The following is a 24,700-nucleotide window of genomic DNA, read 5'->3' as shown; positions in this document are numbered from 1 at the left end:
GTATTTCAGTATTAAATTAGAATATATAATGTGACACTTAGTGGGCTTTAGAACTGGTGTAAGTGGATATTTATACCTTTGGACAGTGCCAGGCTGTTTGGGATTGTTTTCCTCAGATGTATTATAAAATTACAAATAAAACGAACAAAAGACAAATTAAAATATATTGAAAAATGAACTTCCATTGCATTCTCCCTTTCTGTAAATATCTGCAAACACATCACAACTCAGAGTTTTCATAAATGTCTCCGATCCATTGTCATGAGTACCACTCGATTAACTCTTCTTGTGAACATGGGTCCATTTGAATGCAGCAATATGTCGTGTCCAGCAGATGAGAAAGTAGTTTAGCCATATTTACCAAAAACATCAACTTCAGTTAATGAATACATTTCTCATGTGTCCAACTCTGAAAAAGAATAACTGAATATTATACATGAACTAACCCGTGCAGTAAAATATGTCTTTGGAAATAATACTTGTAATATTAGTGTATTTCTCCCTGACAATTATAATGTACTTTATCAAAATAGAGTTGTGGAGTTACAGACCTTCTCTAATAGTAACAGGTAAATAGGAGCATGGGTTAAAGCGTGGGCGCGCTCACGTAGACCGTCGTGAGCGCGCCTCGATCACCACTGTACCTCTGATTTGTGCTGGATTCAAGTGTGTTGGATAAACCGCTGTTATGATTTGGAGCAGATAAACTCCTCATGTAACAATAAATGCAAAAACAAAAAGAGGTTCCTCTGTAACCTCGGACTTTATATGTTAAACACATATTATTCGATTGACGTGTTTAAAATGTTGAATTAACGAAATCACACATCCAAACTCCAGGAAGATGTAATCGGCGTGGTAACGGGACATATGACAATTTGGCTTTTTTTTTTAATTGTGTAAATTATTTTGTGAAGCCAGAGTGTAGTGGATCGGAACATGTGAATGTCTTTCTGAAAAAACAGAGCCAGTGTAAAAGTTGAGCTCGAGTTCAGCTGGAGGGTGAAGGTTGAGGTGACCGCTGTGCTGCGTGGATTCCTACGACACGTGAACGCAGCAGCGGGCAGGGCCGAGCAGCCTCTAGTCCTCCTCTGTCTGTATCGATGAAGTTGTTTCAAAGATGGCGGATTTCCTGCCGTCCCGCTCCCTGTTATCTGTATGTTTCCCCAACTGTCTCCTCACGAGCAGCGAGGCAGAGCAGCTGCGGAAGTCTAAGGAGATAGATAAGTGTATCCATCGAGATAAGACCTATGTGAAGCGGCTGGTGAAGATCCTGTTACTTGGAGCGGGCGAGAGCGGCAAGTCCACTTTCCTCAAGCAGATGCGCATTATCCATGGGAAGGACTTCGATCAAAAGGCCAAGGAGGAGTTCCGAGCCACGATTTATAGTAACGTTATTAAAGGTAAGGCTCCGCCGAGACCCCGCGGGGGTTCATGTTGTGGCCCGTGTGCCTGCTGCCTGTTCCAGGGTGCGAAGAGTGGGAAGTTGGTAGCATGCTAGCTGCAGCTGGACCCACTCCTGCACTCCACTGTGTTCGACAAAGCTAACGTGGGTTAGCTGCCTCGGCTACCAAGAAACGCCCATGTTATTGGTGTTTGTGTGCACGGTGCGAGCGGAGGGAGCGGCGGCGCCGTCAGTGTTGTTGTTGAGCAAAGCTTCACGCGCTCTACGTGTTCCGTCTTATCGTCGGGTCACGCACGCTGCTCGCCGTGGTTTGATCCCACAGCCCCTCATGGCTGCTGTTATCACAGCAACACGCCGCCACAGAGAGCAGGGCACCGGGGTGTGTTTACTGTAAACCCCCCCCCAGCATCACGCGAGGCCACGGGCAGCCCCTCTCTCCAGCTGCCTGTCAACTTGTGTGGGAGCTGACACGCTGATGAGTCAAAGTGCGACCTGAGCTCCACCGGTGAAGACGTGTGCCGATTCACAGAGCATCCTGTGAAATGCTTTCAGAAGGGTCTGGTTTCCGTGGCTGCATGGACAGAGGAGCATGCTGCTCAGTGATTTCAGCTGTCACCTCAGAGTTAACAGAATCACTGATCCAGAATCAGAGCCTTGCGTACAACCGGTCTCCATCAACATTGAGCAGCTCCCTGTGTCAGCCCTCAGCAGACTTCAGCTTTGTGATGTAGCTAAAAGGATCAACGTGTTGCTTCATGGGACGGTTCTCATTTGGTATCAACCCGAGTCAATTTGCTTACATGGACTCCAGTATTCAAACTATTGGCCGTGTTCAGACGTCAGACTATATTTGAATCATGGTGTTTGCACGAGGTGCTAATAGAATATTCCATTCATATCCCTATGTTACAGAGCATGGCCTGATTGTGACTCACACCATTATGTCCACTACACCATTCAGACCTGTCATTCCACTAGTTTTAAAACACCAACCTGTAAAGTGTAATGCACGATGCTACCTTAAACCATTGTGGGTGTTTTCTTTCTCATTTAGCAAAAACTCCAATTGGACGTTATGATATGATGAAGACATATGCATGTTTTCATACAACTACTATGCTCGGAATACTCCACATGTATTCATTTGATTATTGTCTGGTCCCAGTATGACTTATTCTGGTTAAGGTAATGAGAAAATGCTGTTTACATGGCAGTGTGCTATTCAGCCATTGAAATATTGGTTTTCCATATAGGCATAGGCATTTAAGGCTTCGACATAGAGACACTGAGCTATTTAGGTCAATGAGAGATATCAAAAAATATCCAAGTACTACTTTAGATTAGTTTAAATAGGTTATCCTAGTCCTGTTGAACCTGATTGTGCTGCCTGTCCAACACTGTTCTGCCTCACCAGTTTCCCCCTATGTTTAAACTATGTCACCGAAATGAACTTAATGAAATGCAAGTTATTATATATATATATATATATATATAAAGTTATTTTTCTTTTGCCATTGACTTTGAGAATATGATGTCTCTGTCTTCTTCTGCTTCTAACACAGAAAACACTGACCGACCCTTCTTGCAGCACAAGAAACATCATAGCTTGTTTTTAGTACTTTAGCAGTAAGTGCCTGCTGCGGCTCATCTGTAGAATTCATGATGTTGAATTGATGATAAATGGCATTAGATGGAAGAACATGATAGATCTGTTCCGGAAAGCTTTTACTGTGAAAATCAACTACAAGGAGAGTTCTTTTTTTTTTTATCAACAACAAGCTCATGTCTGTCGATCTGTCTAAGCATGCTCTCTTGTTCCTGTGTTTTTCCCCATGATGCTTCAAAAAAAAAACCCACTACCAAAATAGTCTTTTGTTTATTATTGTACATCATTGAGTTTCTAACCTCAGTCCAATACACTACAGCAATTATTTTGGTCATCTAAACTTTTTCAGTGGACTGACTTATATTTCATACAATATGTTGTGAAATTAGTTACATTTACTGAACCCTGCCACCATTTGTATGGAAAACCTGAATAATCATGTATCTGTGTGACACATGTGTTGGCATCAGTCATCTCTGTAGTTTGATTTAAGGGGAACTCATTGGCGGTTGAGTTGTCTCACACATATGGTTACTCATCCTGGAGATGTTAATACATTATATTTTATTAATGTGGCACAGTCATTTACACTCAGGATTCTGATTTATTTCTAAACATGCACTGTGCCTCGGCTACAAGCTGGGGGTTTGTGGGGAGTAAAAAATTCAGTCATCAAGAGTTTGATGCTATGGAAACCATATCATTTGTCACATAGATATCTAAATATATAAATGTGTGTCTGCTCTGAATTGGTTGAGTGCTTTACTGAGATCAATTTAGCTGCAGGCAGCCTCCGTCTTACGGCACTCTAAGGTGTGTGCAGCGTTTCCTGTTTATTACTCAGACTGTGGCGCGGCTGTTCAGAATCGAATTAGTCCTGATTTCATAATGATCTGAAAGTTTTTTTTTCCTTCCTCATCATTATGTGTAATATCTTTGACTTTCAGTTGTGCAGTGTTGCTTCACTCTGCATCACTGTCACTTGTTTGCTTGCTCTCTCAAAAGTCTTTACAGTCCTTTAACACCAAATCTTCATCCTCCTCTGTCAACCGTCCTTCCATCAGGTTATCAGATTCCAGTCTGTGATGTGTCTCTGCTGCAGCTGCAAGGAGCAGACACTTTCAGTTTATCTGCAGCATCAGACTAAGTATCGATGCCTGATATTTTACATATTCCTTTTTATTTTTTTGACACGCATAGATGCTAAAACTTAACTTTTGTCTGTAGAAAATCAAACAGACACTGGGGCTGGTGAGGCATGTATTGATATATGCCTTAACGTCAATTAATACTGCTAACACTGACTACAGAGTGTGTCGCTCCAAATACTCTGTCACCTCAACACAAAAGTGGAAATAGACACTCTAATAGCAGTCACACAAATTATCTCACCGAAACCGTTGGGTGGGTGTGCTCTTCTCAGAGTTGATTTCTTTTGACATGACTCGATTGTATGATGGTTGCAAACTAGAAACGAATCAGAATTAATAAAGTACTTCTGATTCTGAAAAGGTTTTCCATAAGCATCATCTGCTAGCCTTATGGTTGGACATTAAACATTTCTAGCATAACACTTTATCACTGTTTTGTCACATCACTGTCACTTAACAGAATTATAAAAAAAATAGAAATGTCTCTGATTTAAATGATCTGTTGAGAAGGAGCTTTGAAGATCCTCATTTTATTCATCTGGTCTGGGTTGTCTCTTCTTCTTTGCTGCTCCAATATTTACAACTTCTATGCTTTAAAATTGTTGGTAAAGTTGGCCACACTAAGTTTGAACCAAGCACCTGCACCACTTCTTCGTCTGCTATCATTCAGTTTACTGTGAGTAGCTGTGCAGGAGAGGTAACCTGTGGAGCCCCTGGTTTTTATGAATAGACTCGTGGATTAAATGGTGTGTCTTTCAACTGTGTGGAAATTTGAAGTTTTCACTTTACAGATGATCAGAGGCACTGTCTACAAGTCACCTAGCAAAACCTGAAGTTTAGTGTGAGGGGGCATCTCTGAAGGTCCACTGTACTGTAGCATAACTGGGCAGTGAGCATGGTTTGCTATTAAGGCCTTTTTATTTTTTCAGTTCATGGGGAATAAGTTATTATCATTGCACTCATTAGAGCAGTAGATATCTTTGTTTTGTGTCTGTCTTTAGTATGTGTCTCTCTTCTTTAATGTGTGACTGATCTGTGGAGACCGGTATTTTGCGCCCATTATATGCGTGAGTGTATATTATGGAAGTGACAACAAATCAGATTCTTTTTTTGCTCACTACTTCACCATGGCGTTGCAAAATTAGCTGTGGAGTCTTAAATAGGGCTTGCAGTCAGGCTGAGTTTGAAAATGTTGCTGGAGATATCAAGTCTGGAGCCCTCAACTCTTTGAACTGAGATCGGAGGTGATAAGCTCTGTCCCGTTTGATGCAAATAACAAGGCGCCAATGACCCATCAGCGACACAAAGTTAAACTGTTTTCACACATGACCTCTGGAGGATGTCTTGAGGATTTGGTCCAGACTTTGTTTTGGCAAAGGGTGGTGCAGCAGGCAGAAGCAGGAGGGAACAAATAAACCTGTTCACATTAACACCAGCGTCGGCTCTTGTCACCACAAACTCCCTCGGCACCTTTGTTCCTACGGGTGTGGCAAAACCTTATCATCCCGAGATATTTCAAATGGTTTTTTATGTTTTTTTTGGTGTCTGTTGCGTGTTAGAAGTGTTATCACCACACTCACTCTCTCACACTGAACCCTGCACAGGATCTCCTGCTGTGCTCTGATATCGGCTCCTTCAGACATTCCGCAGACCTTTTACTAAAAGACTCGCCGGACAGAGTCTGCAGAAAGTCTGGAGGCACTAAGTCAGACATTTGCATTCACACATATATCCTCTACAGAGACTGTCCGAAGGATCTCTGAAGTTCAGTGCAAATCTGAAAGCAGCATTACAGTGGCTGATTGGGGGGGGGGGTAGTACATGTTAACTGTGTATGAGTGCATAACAGGGAAGTGTGATGTGTCAGGCTGGAAAGGCTTGCTCAGCGTCATTCGGGGGGGGGGAAGTAACTGATGCTTGACGTGGTTAAAGCAAAAAGGAAACTGCTTGTTTCGGTGTCATTTCAGGATAAAAGTTACATCAGTCAGGGTGTGTGGGGGGGTTTTCATGCCTCAGATGAGTGTTTGTCTGACGCACTGTTGACACAGATTACACCTGTTAGTTTTGTGTTGTTAAAAAAAGATTAACGCTTTCATGAAAACTCTACTTTGTAGAGCTGAGATCATCCACCATGATTAGTGTGTCACTGAATCCCCCAATGATAAATCCAGTTGACAGGGCATGATTTAGTCCGATAGGGTAAGTCAGAGCACAAACCATGATGGACGAGGAGCTGCCCGCAGAGCTCAAGACTGGACTGAGTTGAGATTCTGGGGAGAAGGAGCAGAGAGAGAACCTGATGGTCACTCATTCAGAGCGCCAGAGATCCTGTGTGCAGACAGAGAAACTTCGAGAAGCACAACCAATTCCAAGTGTCATGTCTGTGTCCTCCATACATGACCAGAGGATCCTTTGGTTCCACCAGACCGGAGAGTGTTCCTTCTCACAGTGTCAGTCCTTTACCTACTATGTGTCTGCCACTCCCACTGGTTGTTGTCCTTTCTGAAAGTTTCTCAACTTGTGTTCACTGAGCTTTGTTAATTAGGATAACACAACGAGGGATGGATGAGGAATGAGGACAGGATTTTATCATTTCTACCATTTGATACTGTGTATCTGTTTGGTACCTTTATCATTATAATATTGTGATTAAATGTATTACTTTTTTTATATAAAGAAGTTGAGCTTGATTAAACATTTATTTATATTTTAAATATAGTAAATCATATTTTCAGATTTTAGTTCACTGATCTCTTGTACTGATAAATCTTGGGTGGATGTAGAGCAGGTCTGGAGATTTCTGTGTGCTGTTATTGTTTAGTGTAACAAGGAGCTGCTTTGTTCACAACAGATGTTATCAGGAAGGAACATTGCTTTTGCGTTTTCAACAACTTTACGGTTAAAAGACCCTGTGAAAGTGATGACAGAGCACTGTTTATACACGAGCTAATATCAGCATTCCTCATATTTACATGTGTCTGGTAAAAACATGAGGCTATGGATGGAATTACTGAATGTGCATTACACCCCTGTGGCAGTAGCTTGCAGCTCAACACACACAGTCCTGAAGACAGCCAGCCCTCTGTAGCAGCGGCACAATTGTTGCTGCCACTGCTTAAGAATTAGTTCAGACGCACATTAGTCCTGTTGTCTCGTACTGTGCCGTAACAATTAACCTGTCCAGTACTGAAGGGATAACTTTAAGTTTGTTTCATTCTTTCTATAATTTATGAGGCACAAATTATCCATAAACATGTTAAAAAAAAAGTCGCACAGGAGATACGCAGCGAGAACATCATGGTTAAAGTGACAGTAACGACCTTGATTCATGATCCAACACCATCGATTAATATCTGAATAAATCTGATATGTTGATATATGAACCTGTTTGTAATGTGATTATAATGCAGTATTTCTTCTAACGACGTTCATATCTAAGAAGCGATGCCCCTTTTTATCCTGGAACACAAACATATTAATTCACAAGGTTATTATAAAGATCAGTGTGAGTGATTGGAATGAATTAAAAAAAAAAAGGGGAGGGGGGGCACTGAAGTTATCTTTTTTAATGACAGTGGCATGCAGAGACAAACAAACTGACATTTGCAAAGTTTGACTGATTACAGCTAATGTGATGAACCTGAACTTTAGTTAAGCTGCGACTGAAAGTTTTCACCACTCATCTGTTAATGATTATTATCCATGCTGTAGTACGTCGATAACTCACTGAATGGTAAAAGCAACAGGTGTCTGTGTCCAGGAACAGACGCACTGCTGCTGGCTGACCGATTAGACTGCACGTCACAGACCTGGTGTTAACGTCTGTCCTGTGGGATCCGATCACAAGTGGTCAGCTCAAAGTTCATGTTTGAACACACCCAAAAGTGTCCGGAGGTGGTCTCGGACGCATTTGGCCAAATTTTCTTTGCTGCGTAAATGCAACTCTCTCGTGGGCCACGTATGAAGGACCACCCACTCAGCTGAGTGACCCGCTACAGTTTCATTATGAACCCAACTTACTTTTGTGCTTCTCACTGCCCGTATACTGATTTGTTTGTGGCAACAATATCAACAATGATAATGACTCTCTCTTGCTCTCAAACGCATACCGACACTTCTGTAAACTCAGACTGGATAAACTGGATATGGCATACGTGTGTACATTAGTACAATGAGCGGGAGAGTGGAATCTGTTTACAGGAGACAGATTCAGGACACATTTACAGACAAACTTAATGCTGTCTTATAATTGGATAGCACAAGACAAATGCTAATACCAGGTATGATCAGGGACTTAAACACAAAGGGGCAGAAACTTCGACTACACCATCAGCACTATTAAGCTTAACTGCCAGTTATGTTCTCTCTGGCAATTCAATGGACCAATGACACAAGTAAACAGTTTGGCACACAATTCAGTGAGCTGCTCTCTATTTATAGCTGAGAATTGATTCTTACTCACTGACGTCTGCATTGACGTGTTGTACTGATTCATATGATACTCAGACACACATTTACTCGTTAGTCTTGTCAAGTTACAGATTTCAACAGGATCTAGAAGCAGGTTTTTGCTATTTGCAGTTTTAGTAATGTTCGTCAGTTGAACAGTAAAAAAAAAAAAAAGGCTTACAGGTGTTCTGAGAGAATCTCCCACTGTTTTGTTCATGTGTGAAAGGCAAACTCTGGAGAAAGTCAGAATCTAATTCTGCGGACATCCTCCAAAATTCATCCCTACAGTTTAATGTTCTTTAATGTACTCTTAAAAAATATATACATTTTTTGCTAGTTACAAATATTTCTATCTCTCTTTAGAGTATCTACATGTCAGTATTAAAGTACAGGTTTGTTCTGGTGTCTTGTTTTCTTTCCCCAACTAAAAAAGCCAAAGCCAGTTTTACTGTGTCTGTGTTGTTTCCTGAGCAGAGACGGAAAAGTGCATGAAAGCTGCATCTCAGCACAGGAACTCAAGATATGTAGACAGACACAACACACTCACCCTTGAGCTGTCCACACACACACACACACACACACACACACACACACACGCACGCACGCACACACACTGCAGAACAAACTGTGAGGCTGGTATGAAGGGGTGAAACAGTGCAGAGCATTAAGGTAAACTCAACACCTCATCTCTGCTCAATATACTGCTGCCGTCAGTAGATTGCACTCAACCTAAATTAAGTTGTGTTGTTGTTTAACAGAATCAGATTTATGGCTGCAATGATTGTTGTCTTGAATTCTACCATGGTTTAAAGTAGTGCCACCCCAGAGGCTGATTGTAGACATTGTACCAGTGTTCCACATGTGTATACTGGTTTTTACCCAGTTTACACGTATGTTTTGATGACTCTATATAATCAACCGCTCATAGTAATGAATTTGACTCAGGATAAATGTGATCGCTAGAAGTTTCTGCATAGAATTTAGTAGAGGTGGAGCGAGGTTTGACTCCACCTCGCAATTTTTGGCTCTGTCTCTATTCTCTTCTTCCGACAATGATCTGAATATCTTTAATTTATTATCTAGGGTGATTGGCCATATATATTGACGTGCTGCGCGTATGCATGGCACATAGAACACCATTTATTGCAGTCCAAGCACTCTTTTGCGATACGTATATTGTGCATGTTGATATCGTGATGACAGTAAATGTTCAATATATTGTGCAGCGCTAGTGGGAATATTACTTGAGAGGGTATTTCCACGTCAATAAAGCTTGAAGCTGATCAGTCATGGTCAAACCCTGTGGTACCACAATGCATGCATGTGTTCTTTTAATGGATACATGTATCCATGTGCATGTCTTATGCAGCAGACCCGAAAGAAGTATAAACTGTTGTTTGGACAATTCTCCATGAATAGCACAAGTTGGAGGCTCCACAAAGGCGACACTTGTCGCTTGGACCCTCACTTGTTTTCAGTAAAATGTTACACTAGCGTAATACGCTTAGCTCAGTCTGTGGTGTCTGTGGTCTGTGCGCACGTTCACAAGGGAGTATCACTGAGGCCTAAAGGGACAGTCCCATAAAGTTGCATAAAAAAATGTAAGAATCCTGGGAAACACTGCTCCGCCAGTTGTATAATGTCTCTTGTGGCTCTGGGCCTTTTCAAAGTCTGAAAGAAAAACGTATCACTGATGTTATCAGTGGAGACTTGATATTTATAACTGAAAGACTAAAGACAACAAGTTTTGGAGTCATGTACATTTACCAGTCGGGGAGGATTTAATGAAACTCACTCTTTATTTGCATCATGGGACGTGAAATCCAATATTTTAATGTTAATATTATTACAATGGTGGCTCAACACAGTTGGTAGTAGAGGTTTTTCACCCTGATGTTAGTCCACCAGAATATTGGTAAACACAGTGTTCCTATGATGCCAGTTCACATTTTTCTTTTTACTACTTATTCTTTTTCTTCCACATGAATCATATGTCCACACCATATGATCACTGTCTTAAGAAATGTAGAGAGTAATGTATAATCTTGAACAAAACTCTCTGTCCCTTCAGGTATCCGAGTGTTGGTGGATGCTAGAGAGAAGCTACACATCCCATGGGGCAACCCGTCTAACCGGAGGCACGGAGACAACATGATGGCGTTTGACACCCGGTCAGCGATGGCTCACGGTCACGGCATGGTGGAGCCCAAAATTTTTCAGCACTACTTGCCATCCATATTTGCCCTGTGGGCTGACAAGGGCATCCAGAATGCCTACGACCGCCGCAGGGAGTTCCAGCTGGTGAGTAAATAGTGCCCTATTGTGAGGAACGCTGCTAATGAATCACTGCAATAACTGATTTTGGGTTATGGAGCTTTGGCAGTAATCAAGAGTTTGCGTTTTTAAAGCTTTGTTGACAAATTAATGCACTGCGAGATATAAGTAACAAAGTTGAAATGAAAATCAACTGACACAAGTATTGCAATTCTTTCCGATTTTTTGTAATCCCCACACTAATTCCTGAAACGATTCTTAACTATTTATACTGAGCTGCGGTAATAACAGCTAACAGCAAGAAATTAGCCTGGGAACTAGCTGGTTAGCCTGTTAGAATTGGCAAGTATACCAGATGTTGGTTGGTTCAAATAGCAGCTGGAAGTTGCACATTGTTATAGTGAATAAATTGCCATGTTTAATGACACCACTGAACAGCTAAATGTTATCAATGGAGTTAGGGATTTCAGGGTTAGCTGTAGTCTGTGGGCATTAGTGACAGTGTACGTCATCTGAGGCCACTTTTTCTGGTCGTTGTCTCTACGTGTTTAATTAAAAATTGATCCAAGAAAGAGGATAAGCATATACAGTTTCTGACTGACCTCTGCCTTGCTCCCGCTGCCCCCTCCCTTGCACAAGCATGAATTCTTGCTGATTGGCTGAAACAGTGTTGTGATGTTCTGGTCGTCCACCTTTCTTTCTTAGAGATACAATGGAAACCGCTTAAAGTCATCATGCTTGTCCCGGGCCAAATTTACTGGATGCTTGATCTATCTTGATCATGTGTCACATTTAATTAGCGATTAAAAGCAGCTTCATTATGGCTACTTAATAAAAGACTTTAGTTAAGCTAAGTTTGTTAGCTAGTATTTATTGAATTCTTGTATGTACAGACTACATACAAGGAGTTGTCATGCTTGATGTTCCACTGAGGAAGGCCACTTTCTAACTGCATGTGTCTAGCACTGCCTTTGTCTTGTCATTACTCAATTTAAAGTGTTCCCACACAGCCGAGGTCTACTGCCTTTTGTCTTACCTTTCCGGGCCAAGCTAAACTGTAACATGGTCTTGACTGCTGTGAGTTATATCAGCTGCACAACCTGAGACCAAAAACATCTGGTCCATATTAAATAACAACCCAATTGAGGAACATCTGGATTGCTGTATATTCAGGTCCAGCTCTACACTTCAGATCAGATCTCCTCAATTTAACTATACTAACTAACTAACTATCAAGTTACCCTTCAACCCCTGCTTCAGTCTTTGCCCTGTGTTGCTTAAGTTAACACCCATTAGACTTATTAACCCTCTCTGTATGTGACGGTGGGAAGTTCAATGAGTACTTGTGTGTAGGCTGAGGGAGCTTTGAGATTACAGACGGGTATTGACAGTCAAAGATAAAGGCTCTTCCTCACAGTTGACCATGCAGACCTGCAGCTGCTGAGCGCACAGAGACAGACACAGACAAGCCACTGTAGGGCTGCTTCTCTCTGCTCTCTGTCCCTCTGCTTCCCCACGCCCTTCCTTCCTCCATGTCACCCTCATGGCTTTTCACAAGGTTGTGGTCTAACGTGGTCTTGCTTTCACAGCAAGCATCTTGAACTGTCCTGCAGGGACATGAGCTTGCCAAGCAGTTGTGTGGAGTAGATTCAAAGGCCAATTAGCTCTTTGTTTATTAGTCTATTATTCTTATGATTCTCTACTGTTTTAGATATTATCATTATTATTATCATTATTATTATTATTATTTATGATGTTTATGGTTATGTTACACAGCTGTACAGCTATTGCTGTATATAAAAGTGGACGACATGACATCTCCCAAAAAAAAACTTCTGGATTGCCTCCTGGAAACTGGCTGTTGTACAGGTCATAAGCCCTGCCTTCTCCATGTTAGCAGATGAGACATAGACACAATTTTTAAATTTTCTACACCAAAATTGCAACAATTTGAACCTTAAGAGATTAAGAGCCGAGCTGTCACATCACAAAGCAGGCAACCGGTGTGCTCAGATCAGCACACTGTGTGTGAATGTGTGTGCTGTTATAATCAACTGCTTATTGTGGTGAATTTAACTCGGGACAAACGGGATCACTAGAGATTTAGAGATTTCCTTCATTGTCTTCCAGCATCAATCATGCACACAATCATGCCACATGCAATCAGGAAATTCAACCTCTGCTTTTAACCCATCTGTAGATGTACCCAGAACACAAACACACAAGGGCAGTGATCACACGGAGCAGTGGGCAGCTACATATTGGAAAGCCTCATGGGAGCAGACGTTAGAGGGGAGTGCTTAGACAGTGGGATAGGGAGAGGAGTGTCCATCTGTCCCTTCTCTTGGACTGTGAGTGGGCTGCATCTTGTTTTAGATCAGATCTCTTTGCCTGCAGTCTTTCAGTGTAACTTAACTTCCCTGGAGTCCAGCTGCATATTCTATGTATCAGCTCTACAAATTTAGGGTGGTATCATATAACACACAACATTAATCAGTGTTGAAGTGGAAGAGAGCAAAAGCCATGTGTCATATTCAACTCAGAAGTCTTGCGATGAAGTCACTATCTATCTTCTCTTTTTCTCAGGGGGAGTCCGTCAAGTATTTCCTGGACAATTTGGAAAAGCTCGCGCAGTCGGTAAGTTTGGCCCACACTGCAAAGGCTCCACGAATCACCAGCAGGCAGGATGATAGGAGGATGGGGCAGATGGGTGTGATGGCAGTTTGTTGAAACGTTTGTCGCTTGTGTGTTTAAAAAGAGAAGTGAAACTTCTGCCTTCCTGTCTCCAGTCATGTCTCCACACTCACTGTTCCTCCATGTATCTGCCTGTCAGCACACCCTCAAATACTCACACCTCAAAATGACTCTTACTCAGAACAGTAGTTACACATAGTAATTACAAAACAGTAATTACACACAATCGTGATCACTTCATCTAGCAGACTACTGGACTCAGACAGCTTTATCATCAGAGACAGGAAATTGTATGTTAAAGACTGCTACTAGCCTAGCTGAGCTGTTTGGTAACAGATGAAGATGTGGTCATAGGACCGTCTAAAATGGCAAACAGAAACCCAGCGAATGTTTCCCTGTCACTCTGTATGATTCCTCCACCCAGGTTCTTATTGCTCAGTCAGTGCCTTGTCTAACAAACCGGTAGGTAATCTTACACACTGGACCTTGAACAACACCAACATTACTACTGATAACTGATCATTTTGATCACTGTTATCGTGATACAAAATGTTCACACCGTTTCATTTCTAATATAATATTCCTATTATTCATATGATTATATTATGTAAATTAATCCAATCAAAACAATCCAGACATCTCTGGATGAAAAAGAGGTGTCTGACACTGACAAAGTCGGAAAGTTGACACGATTCAAGAGTTTTTGTTGATAAGGGGAGACTCTCCTGATGCTTTGTTCACGTGTGAAAGAAAGTCAGGACATTATTGTGTAGACATCCTCTGGAGAACATGTCTAAAAAGGCTAAAATGAAAAAAATTAGACACGGCTGTTGATGAATGTGACTCAGACATCACTTAAGTTTGTCAGTGCAGGATTTCTACCTCATAGTCTTTCTGTAGTTGTTGTTCTTTTCCTCTGCACGCACAAACAAGTGCACTGGAAGTCCTGTGTGCAAGGGGTGTTTGGGAAAAAAAATGTGGATCTTATTTCCATTGTGTGTGTGTCGCCCTGGCCTGTCAACGTGACTCATCACCTCTGGAATGTTAGGAATGTGGATCTGTCTTGGAGCATATTGACACAAACACACACTCAAAACGTGACTGGGAATAATATTACATCATATTTGGTTTCATGTAGTCAAAGAGTCACTTGTTTTATTTGTCTTGGCTCTGTTAAAGCCTTGTCATTAATGGGGAGGAGAACCATCCAGTCCTGCTCAAATCACACACACACACACACACTGACTCTCTCTAGCATCCCCTCACATTTGTTTACATGTGCTTCTATTCAAGGAATGCACTGTGTTAAACAGGGATTCGCCAAATCGTGCACTGGTTTGAAAAGGTGTGCACTGCAACAACAGCATTTCTTTTTCAAACTCTTAATTTACACCGATTGTGTGTAAGTGGTTAGAGATTGTTTGTCTTGTAAATAAAGAACCATGACAAATATGTAATATTTTAACCTTCACATGTACCAACGCAGCGTGAATATGCACTTGTTGATATAGATGGAGATGGGACCTGTAAAACCTGCAGAAACCTGCCTAATTATGTGTCACAATGTGTTGGCAGGACTACCTCCCCAACCAGCAGGACATCCTCCTGGCCAGAAAACCCACTAAGGGCATCCACGAGTACGACTTTGAGATCAAGAACGTGCCCTTCAAGATGGTGGACGTAGGTGGTCAACGCTCTGAAAGGCGGCGCTGGTTTGAATGCTTCGACTCGGTCACTTCCATCCTCTTTCTTGTCTCCTCCTCAGAATATGATCAGGTGAGTCTGCCGGAAGCCCCGCAGGATGCTGAGACACAAGCACCTATGAATAAAATCACTGAATGTTGTTTTATTGACAGTGACTGTAGTTTTACATGACTCAAGGTTAAACAAGATAAATTGTCTGTATATATATAGCACTAGTTTCTTTTTAGTCTTGTTGACCACTCAAAGCACTTTAAAGTACTTTTTTGGGGGCAATTTGGGGTTCAAGGACACTTCGGCACTCGGGAGTTGATCAAGTCTTCTTGTATTGATAACCTCGGTGATCCTCAACCTACCCACATGAAGGTTTCCCAGATGATTAAAAAATGTCATGGCAGTGGGCTATGAATATTTCAATATTCATTGTTTAGAAATCACAGTGAGGTTTTGCATTCCATCGACTAAACCAAACACTGACTAAAACACAAAAACACCCTTTGACCACATTGTCCAAGGGCTTAGACTTAATATGTTTAATTAATGAATTGGAGAAACTAGTTGTGCCCCTTTTCTTCTCCAGAATGTCAACAACCCAAAAGCTGAACTTGTAAAAATGTGTAATGCTTTGTTACAAGGTTCCTCCCTGTGTTTCCACTTTATTTCACAAACTCTGATGTTCTGTTGATTAGCATAGTCAGTTAGTAGGTGCATGAACTGATCACTTCAACAAGTGGTGCTGTTATTGTTATTGAATGTATTTAATAATGCGGGGGGCCAGTAGGGGCCCTTGTGTGGCCTGAAACAATGTTTTTCATTTTAATTACCCTGTATTAGCTTTTTTAACTTATTTGTGCACTTCTGCAAAATACTGAGAAATCCAGGGCAATACCTTTGTTGACTAACACCTCCAGACTCCAGTTCTGTGTTGTCTCCACAAGAACTAATCAGACACAACATTTTTTACATCAAGTCTTTGCAACTGTTTCTCTTTTTTAAGTATTGGTTGCCGAGCTGGATGTAGATTCAGTAGTAAGATGGTGGATGCTGGTGTGTTTGTGTATTTGTCTTTGATATGATGTGCTGTTACATCAGCTCAACCAATCATTATTGGATGTTGTTGAAATTTAACACCATGAACACAGACAGAGAACAGTGGAAAGCAAAGCAGAACCTGTAACAAAGGCCACACGCTACATCACATTCCTCAACTCCCTGCAGTGCAAATGGGCTGTAAACTTCCTTGTGTGTTGCTGTTTGTGTTTCCATTGCATTTGAAAAAACAAAAATAGGGTAATAAGTCAAATTATTTTTAAAAAAAATCTACGTTGTGTGATAAACTTTTTTGGGGAAAGGAATGACACACGAACAACTTACATTCTGACCTTGTACCTTTTTGGTGGGAAATGCAGGTAAAGTTTATTTATCGTTTATTTTTGCCAAATCCCTACTGTCTCCTTTGTGCCGACAAACAAATCTGTTGCTCATATTAGTCACATTTTGTCTCAATCACCTTTGACCCCAGCATACATGACATGTCTGCATTCTGACACCTCCAGGTGCTGATGGAAGACCGACAAACCAACCGGCTGAGCGAGTCCCTCAACATTTTTGAGACCATCGTCAACAACCGAGTTTTCAGCAACGTCTCCATCATTCTGTTCCTGAACAAGACAGACCTGCTGGAGGAGAAGGTGAAGCAGGTGTCCATCAAAGACTACTTCCCTGAGTTCTCGGGTGACCCCACAAGCCTGGCAGACGTCCAGCGCTTCCTGGTGGAATGCTTTCGCAAAAAACGCCGCGAGCAGCAGCAGAAGCCGCTCTACCACCACTTCACCACGGCCATCAACACTGAGAATATCCGTCTGGTGTTCCGTGACGTCAAGGACACCATCCTTCACGATAACCTCAAGCAGCTAATGCTGCAGTGAAGGGACTGACCAGGAGGAGGGAGGGAGGGGTGAAGGCAAATGAAAAGTGGATGTCAAGGTGCCTTTTTCCTTACCCGCCCCCCACCGCCGGCCTGTTAACGGACCAGGCAGTGTCACTTTTGAACTTTGACTGTGTATTAAAGCCACCACTACTACCGCCATTCCCCCCATCCACCCCCCCACGCTTGCTCTCTGCCTTACTGAGCTTGTTCACTGTGACTTATAACGGCTGCTTTTGACTCAGAGCTCCGATCACCCTCTGACCCTTAAAACCACTGTAAATGACCTCTGCCCCCTGGTTCCACACTCTACAGTGGACCTTGCCGACCTTCTATGGTATATCCTCCCTGTATGTTTTGCTCTGATTCACATCCTTACACTGTCCCTTTAATTCCATGCTGCTCTGACCACTGTTGATGGGGATTGGGAGGGGCTTGTTTGAAACTGGCGTCGCTGAGTAGCGGTTAAAGCCACCTGCAGGCGCCGGCGATGTCAGCAGCTCTGTTGCCAGATGTCGCCTTCCTTTTGCAGAACAGACCTTTTGTTTTTTTTGTTGGGTTTACATCTGCTTTCCGCCGGAGCTTAATCATGACATCACCAGGCTGGGGTGGGGTTTTCTTCTGAGAGCAGTGAAACAGGAAAGAACAGAACACACACACACACACACACACACACACACACACACACACACACACACACACAGATAGGAAGTCCACTAGTTTTCTAATCATTTAGTTTCTTTTTCTAGTCTATGAATATACTGTATGTACCTATGCATTTTCCTTTAACTTATATTTTATGAGGGTTTACACATGTGGATGGGTGACTGCTGATGGACTCTGTTACCATTAGTTTTGGGGATGAGAGAGCACAAACAAACACAATAAACCACCGTGCCATCAGGCTAGATAGTGCAGGGTTCATCATGACGCATCATATTTAAGTTATTCTCAGGGCACATCGTAAACCACTTCTCTGTGATTTGAAGCCAGAGCCCTGCCTATGCCCCTCCACAAGTCAATTATTACAGGGTCTTTTCACTGTGTGTCAGCAGAAAAGACTGGTCTGAAAAACTGTGGCCATTTTCAACCTGGAACCCATTTTACCATCAGGCTCTGGACTATAAGAAGCTGGTGACCCACTTTCCTTCCTGGTATTAACTTGTGATCTGTACGTGGCCGACCACAGATGTTTACATTTACATCTGACATGAAGTCATGTTGTTACCCACATTCCTTTGATTTCTCTTTGATAAGAAATCAGAGTTTTCAACCAAGATGTCAAAATTTTATGGTTTCAAATGTGGGGACTTGTGTGTCTTAATCTAATTTAGTGAACTGAATATTCTTTGTATGAAGAAAACAAGACATGAGATGACATCAGCTTTCATGAATCGATAACGATGTTAATCACTATTTTCCAGTGGCTAATTAAAGCCTCACCCAGCATAACCTGGGTAGACTAGCAGCATTAATAAATCTATTCATCATACACATAACATAAACAGATCTCATGCTAATACCAAGAATACACTGCGTCTGTTGTGCTTTCATTGGAAAATCCTTTTTTTCCTTTTTGGGGCAAACAATGCACAAGTTTAAGCCTGAAATTACATCAGTCATAATGTAGTTTAAATGTTGGTGCTGTTGAGATGCTTTGGCCATTTAGTTAATGGCTGGTGATGGAGGAGGTGATTAAGGTTGAAAATGGCCATATTTATTCTCTAGCCCTGTGGAATCTCACATCCAAGCCTGCATGTCTTATCTTTCCATTTGATCTTACCACCTTAGGTGTATAATTCAAGGAGTGAGGAGGTGGCTCAACCTCTGGTTTGCTGTCTGAGAAGGTACCTGTTGATCCTGTCCGTCTTTGCCCTCCACACACCCTGACCTAAAAAGCAAAGGGATAAGACCAGCCTGTATGTTCCTGGACGCTTTCACTGCAGTATACAGGTTATGTGTAGTTCACATTGTCCTCTTAGCTAATTTTCTAATGTCTAATTCGCTGTAATGAATCTCACACCAACCTCACTCTCATCTTGAAGAGTTGATGTAACGCCTCCACATAGATGTCTAAGTACGAGTGGGGTTCTTTTGGATGGTGTTAATTTAAAACTAAAACAGACATCTGGTGGCTCGTGTTGATGCCCCATTAATCTGCCTCCTCCAGTTGTGTCCAGAGCATGAACACCTCCAGGTAGCTGGTTCCACTGGTTCATGCTAACACTTCAGCAGATGTTAATGGATGCTAATAAGGTAATACCACAAGCCCCTAATGTCATGAAGATGGCCTGTGGTTGAGCTGTTGTGTCTCCCCCATCAACAGAAATGCTCATATTGTTTAAGCTCACAGTCTAGTGTCTGTGTGGGAACACAGACGTTCCAATATAAACCAGCCCAGCTACGTCGCAATTTTTGAACTCTTTCTAGTTGTAGTTGGAAATGGCAGCTAATCACTGAAAAGACTGAATGATGCCCTGTTTCTCCTGTAACATGCCCCTGTGATCCCACAGACACGGACACTCCCGCCTCCTCTGACAGGTGGTTACACATGTCTTACCCCGTGTCTACACTGGATGTGTCTCGGCCCCCTTTAGTCTTCTGTCTCAGTTTGATTTTGCACAGGGTCGTAACAGCTCGAGTTTGACTCGTTTAACTTGTGGAACATAGTGAGCCTTTAAGAGGACGTGAGGCAAAGCCAGTTTGTTGAGCTGCACCAACACGACTAAAGGTTTTATTCGTGTCTTTTTAGAGGCTGAGTAATAACCCAACTACTGTCAATTACATGCCCTTGATTGTTTTTTTAAATTCCAACCCTAATCAAGAGTTTAACTCTGATATACAAGTTTAACATGACCATCAGAGAGTGTACATAATGCTTGGCTCTGTAATTAAGTTACTGTAACTCAAGGAAAGTGGATTTAGTCTTTTAAAGACCCAAGCAACCAGTGTAGCTGCACATTTTACCTTTTGTTTTTTTAATTCACTTTACATATTGTTATCCAGAGATCCACTGTCGTTAACCCATGTCTGAGCATGTATCAGCCAAACAGTAATGCAGACATCATGGTCACTGTGATGTACTAACATGAAGCCAAAATCTTTCGGATACAGTTGCTACAATTTTGAGCTGGTGATGTCATGCGGAGTCTATGCAGTAGTTGGGGCCACGTCATCGAGGTCTCACCCATACATTTGCCCGACCAATCACAAGTCAGTCATGACGTCTCATTTGGTTTTTATTCCTCTGCGCCTGGAACAGGCAGTGGGAGCGTCATGTTTTTTAGGTTGTACATCTGTCAAGAAAGCCTTGTTTTCAAATTTGCTAACCTGGACTCGAGGATGACATGATTAGATTGTGGTGGTCAAAGGTCACAGTGACATTTAAACGATTCTGGGGGGAAAAAATGGTGTAGATGGAAACTGCAATGGGTGGTGGAGGCATACAACCACAGTGCGGTATTTCTAGTTTTTATAGCATCAAATAATAAATTAAAACCAAACTTCTCAGTAACACGAATCAACAGTATGATAAGAACTACCTAAAATAACAGACACATCTTTTATTATGCATGTGCTTTGACTTAGTTTGATCCACGTCCTATACTGCAGCCAGCCACTAGGGGGATGTTCCAGATATTTGTGCTGCTCTCAAGGTAGCTGTCATGTCTTCCATCAATAGTCATTGGAATACACAGTTGAAATGTGTTTTGGGATTTTGATACTGTGTCAAAATGAATGGCAGCCAATAGGAATTGTAGTCTGATTTGTAATTTAGTCTCAGACTACGAATGGCATCAACAGGCATCAAGGAGCATGTGTCAATCTACAAAATCTAACATCAGCGGTTGCTGCTTCAGCAGCTCACGTCACAGATGATTAGTCTTCTCTTCTCTGGGTCCCACACTTCAGCTTTATTTCTGTTTAAAGCACAGTCATGGTTTGTGTCTCTTTTATCCTCACACTCCCACAATTTAGCTTTGAGTCAACAATTACAATATAACAACTGCCTCAATCAGTGACATGGAGACTGAGAAGGACTCATGGGAGACAGATCTGATCCTCTGTGTCCCAGGTAGCTGTATGAGCGTCCCTAGGACCAACAAGGTGCCTGCAAGTCACGTGGCTGATTTCTGGCTTGCGTGCGTGTTTCCAAATTTAACAGAGGAAGATAACCGACAACCAAAAGCTCAGTGACTTCCCCAAGCCTTGCAGTGCCAGTCAGCATGAGTCTCCCTCCGTCAGCCTGTCTGTGTCGGGCTGAAGCAGCTTCTGTGTGTGTGTCACAAACACACTGTCTCCTGTCTGCTGCTACTCAGACAGCCTGAAGCTTAAACCCAGCAGAGGCGTCTTTGTCTGGATTCAGAGACCGCTGTGTCATGTCATCACTTAAGGACAGAAGGAAGCCTGTAGGGACACACACACACACACTCAGGCACGTCTCTATAGTTGTGAGGACACTCATTGACATAGCCCCTAGCCCCTAACCTTAACCATCACAACTAAATGCCTAACCCTAAACCTAATTCTAACCCTAAAACCAAGTGTTAACCCTCAAACAGCCCATTGAATTTGTGAGGACCAGCCTCACAATGATGGCATTGAACCAAAATTGGCCGTCATAACTATAGATAGACACACACACACACACACACACAGTCTCAGATGAAGTCACAGCCTGTACCCTGATACAGCCTCTGTGCTCAACTTGGTTTAGATACACAGACGGTGAACTGTCACGCAGGAGCAGACGAGTGGACGTTGGTGTTACACTGTCTCTGCTCCTCTGTGACGTCACCTTTTTCAGTAATATGACGTCATGACTCCACAGCCAGACAGTTGACTAGTGGCCTGCAGCAAAGAGGAGCCACATCCTTTCATAGCACTTAGGTTTTTCAATTGCCTCCCACTATCTGATGGGTTGAGGAAAAGGATCTGAATTTTACAGAGGAGAAAAGAAAAAACTGTTATGAGATGAGAAGAATTTGATGAACGCACATTGTTGAGAGTGATCCTTTCCAGTGCCTCAGTGTCTGATAGGCCAGTTTGGACGGAGACTGACACGAGCTCAGTGTTTCTGACTTTAAATTCAGAATCTCAGGACTGTTTCTCTTTTTTCTCTTGCAAACAGATCAATGGTGGCTGTGCCGTAGACGACTGTCTGCTGCTGTGTTATAGCTCACTGTGTGTTGTGTTGTGAATGTCCACTCCGGAATCTTGAACCTCCAAGATCTCTGTGCCTTTTGCGTGTCTTTGTCATCTCGATACCGTGAACCAGATACATCTGAGTCACCTTGAATCATAGAAGCAGTCATGTGAGGGAAGAACGGATTTAAATATCTTCAGAGAAACGTGCAGCCGCTGCCTCCATCTGCTCGTCCCTCAGTGGACCAGCCACTGTAAAGTCAGTTTTATGATCTGACAGCCTTTTTCACAGACGGGCTCTGACACACTGAAGCCTAAACCAAACTGAAACCTCAGCTCAACATGACAGTTCAGTTTGTCCCAAACTTGTTCAGACCTGGTATTAACTTGTGATCAGAGCCCCGGGGAACAGATGTCTGAGTGCTGTGCCGTCACACCCGGGGATCTGGTGGACATTGTTATTTCTGATCCGGGATCATTAAAGATCTGCCTTTAACCAGGAGGCCTTGTTTGAGTTCTGCTCCCAAAGCTCCATGCTGAGCAGTGTCTCACTTCTCTAACACTCTGACTTTGCCTTTTAACCTTTTATACTGGTTTTCTATGCTGCAGCCTGTGTCTGACATCAGCGCTTGACCTGGAACACGATCAATCAAATTTTTCCACTGAGCGAGGTTGCAAATAACCTTGTCACCGACATTGTCCAAACTATGCAACAGCACTGGTCCACAGCCGTGAGTTGATATTCTGATGTGTTCAAAATAATCATGATCTCACTCACTGATGATTTTAGAGAAATATGATCTGCCAAATATACTGATGTTTTGTGCCTCCTCTTCCAACTCTGCCTCTACTGTCCAATCATGTTGACAATGGTTTTATATAGTGTTTTTTATTATGCCATACAAGCAGTCTGATGTCCACATACTAAATAACTCACAGGAACCATTTCCTTCCCAGTTTTGGCATTTTCTGATATGTACAGTCTAACTTATACTGTCTTACCCTTCTACTCTCCTAAATAAATCCAGCTGTTTTTTTAAACACTGTCTGCTGTTCCTCTGTTCCCTGTGGTATCATCGTCATCATGTGTTCTTTTTCGTGTTACACATGCAGCCGTTAGTCAGTCAAACATAAAATACAATGAATGATTTCTATGTTGTTCTTATCCTTAATGTGTATAGTGACAAATCCCAACCAAGGTTATTATAGTTTTGAAATTTTCAATAGTTTTTATTTTTATTTAGTTTTTCAGTTTGCTTTTTTATTTCAGTTTAGTTTTAGTTAGTTCAACAAGTGGTTTTGTAGTTTTAGTTTAGTTTTTATTTTGAGGAATCGACTAGTTTCAGTTTAGTTTTTACTTAGTCTTAGTTTTAGTTTTAGTTTTTCCAGGTATTAAGAGAAAGCCTTGACTTGTAGAAGCTGAAACAATGTGTGACACCAAATATGGTTTATCAAGTCCTTTAATTTCATTCTGTAACCATCACCTGCAGGACAGGCAGTGATCCAGGGGGAAAACGAAACGACAACGAAGCTGAATTTATCTGCAATTCAGTTTAGTTTTAGTTAGTTTTGCATTGTTCATTGTAGTTTTTATTTAGTTTTCGTTTTTTCGTTTTCGTTATTTTTATTTCAGTTAACTAAATTATTTTTTCATTGCTAGTTTTAGTTTTCGTTAACTAATAACCCTGGTCACAACACACATTATGTCAAGGCACTGAATTATATGTGGTACATTTTAAAGAAACTGTACAGTTCCTATAGTGAGGAGAGGGAGAGGAAAAAAAAACTTCCTTTTAACAGGAGGAAATCTCCAATGAAACCAGGGGGGGGGGGGGGGGGGGGGGGGGGTATCAGGTGGAGAATTAGACAGTGGCTGCTGTGGTAGCTCAGTGCACATGACTGTGCATGGAAACAAAGCTGCAGTAGGAAATGAGAGTATGTAACTCTGACAGTAGACTGCACACACTCACTATCACATCACAGTGTTGAATTCATACCAGTGCACCTGGAACAGGAAGACTTCCAGGTCAGATGGTGGCATGATGCTGTCTGGGCAGGAATACTGCACTGAAGCCTATATGAGGTTTTTGTAGGTAGTACAACTGCACAGTGGATGACACATTGATTATGTTACGAGGGAGGGGGGTCACGAGAAGTGGAAAAACAATTAGAAATAGTGTAATATAGCCAGAAAGTTGTTCCATTTAAAATAAGACTTTAGAAATGTGCCTCATAGGGCTTAACAATCTGTACAATGTGTTTTATGTCTGTCCGTAACCCTCGACTAGAGTGACGAACAAAGTCAATAAAAAAAAAATGTCATCAGCTTTCCGTCTTCTTTGTCCTCG

General features: G+C 42.0%; 1 protein-coding gene across 1 annotated transcript; it reads left to right on the top strand.

Annotated features, from left to right (window-relative positions):
- The first annotated feature begins 1,040 nt into the window (after window positions 1-1,040).
- Window positions 1,041-23,393, top strand: gna13b (guanine nucleotide binding protein (G protein), alpha 13b). The gene is made up of 5 exons (XM_020104341.2): window positions 1,041-1,403; window positions 10,683-10,912; window positions 13,472-13,522; window positions 15,155-15,355; window positions 16,837-23,393. The coding sequence occupies exons 1-5, from the start codon at window positions 1,121-1,123 to the stop codon at window positions 17,206-17,208; spliced, it is 1,137 nt and encodes a 378-aa protein (XP_019959900.1). The 5' UTR covers window positions 1,041-1,120; the 3' UTR covers window positions 17,209-23,393.
- The last annotated feature ends 1,307 nt before the right edge of the window (window positions 23,394-24,700 follow it).

Source organism: Paralichthys olivaceus, chromosome 5, assembly GCF_024713975.1.
Source record: "Paralichthys olivaceus isolate ysfri-2021 chromosome 5, ASM2471397v2, whole genome shotgun sequence".
Lineage (NCBI taxonomy): Eukaryota > Metazoa > Chordata > Actinopteri > Pleuronectiformes > Paralichthyidae > Paralichthys > Paralichthys olivaceus.
The sequence above is the reverse complement of the archived record's forward strand: the minus strand, read 5'-3'. Positions and strand labels throughout refer to the sequence as shown.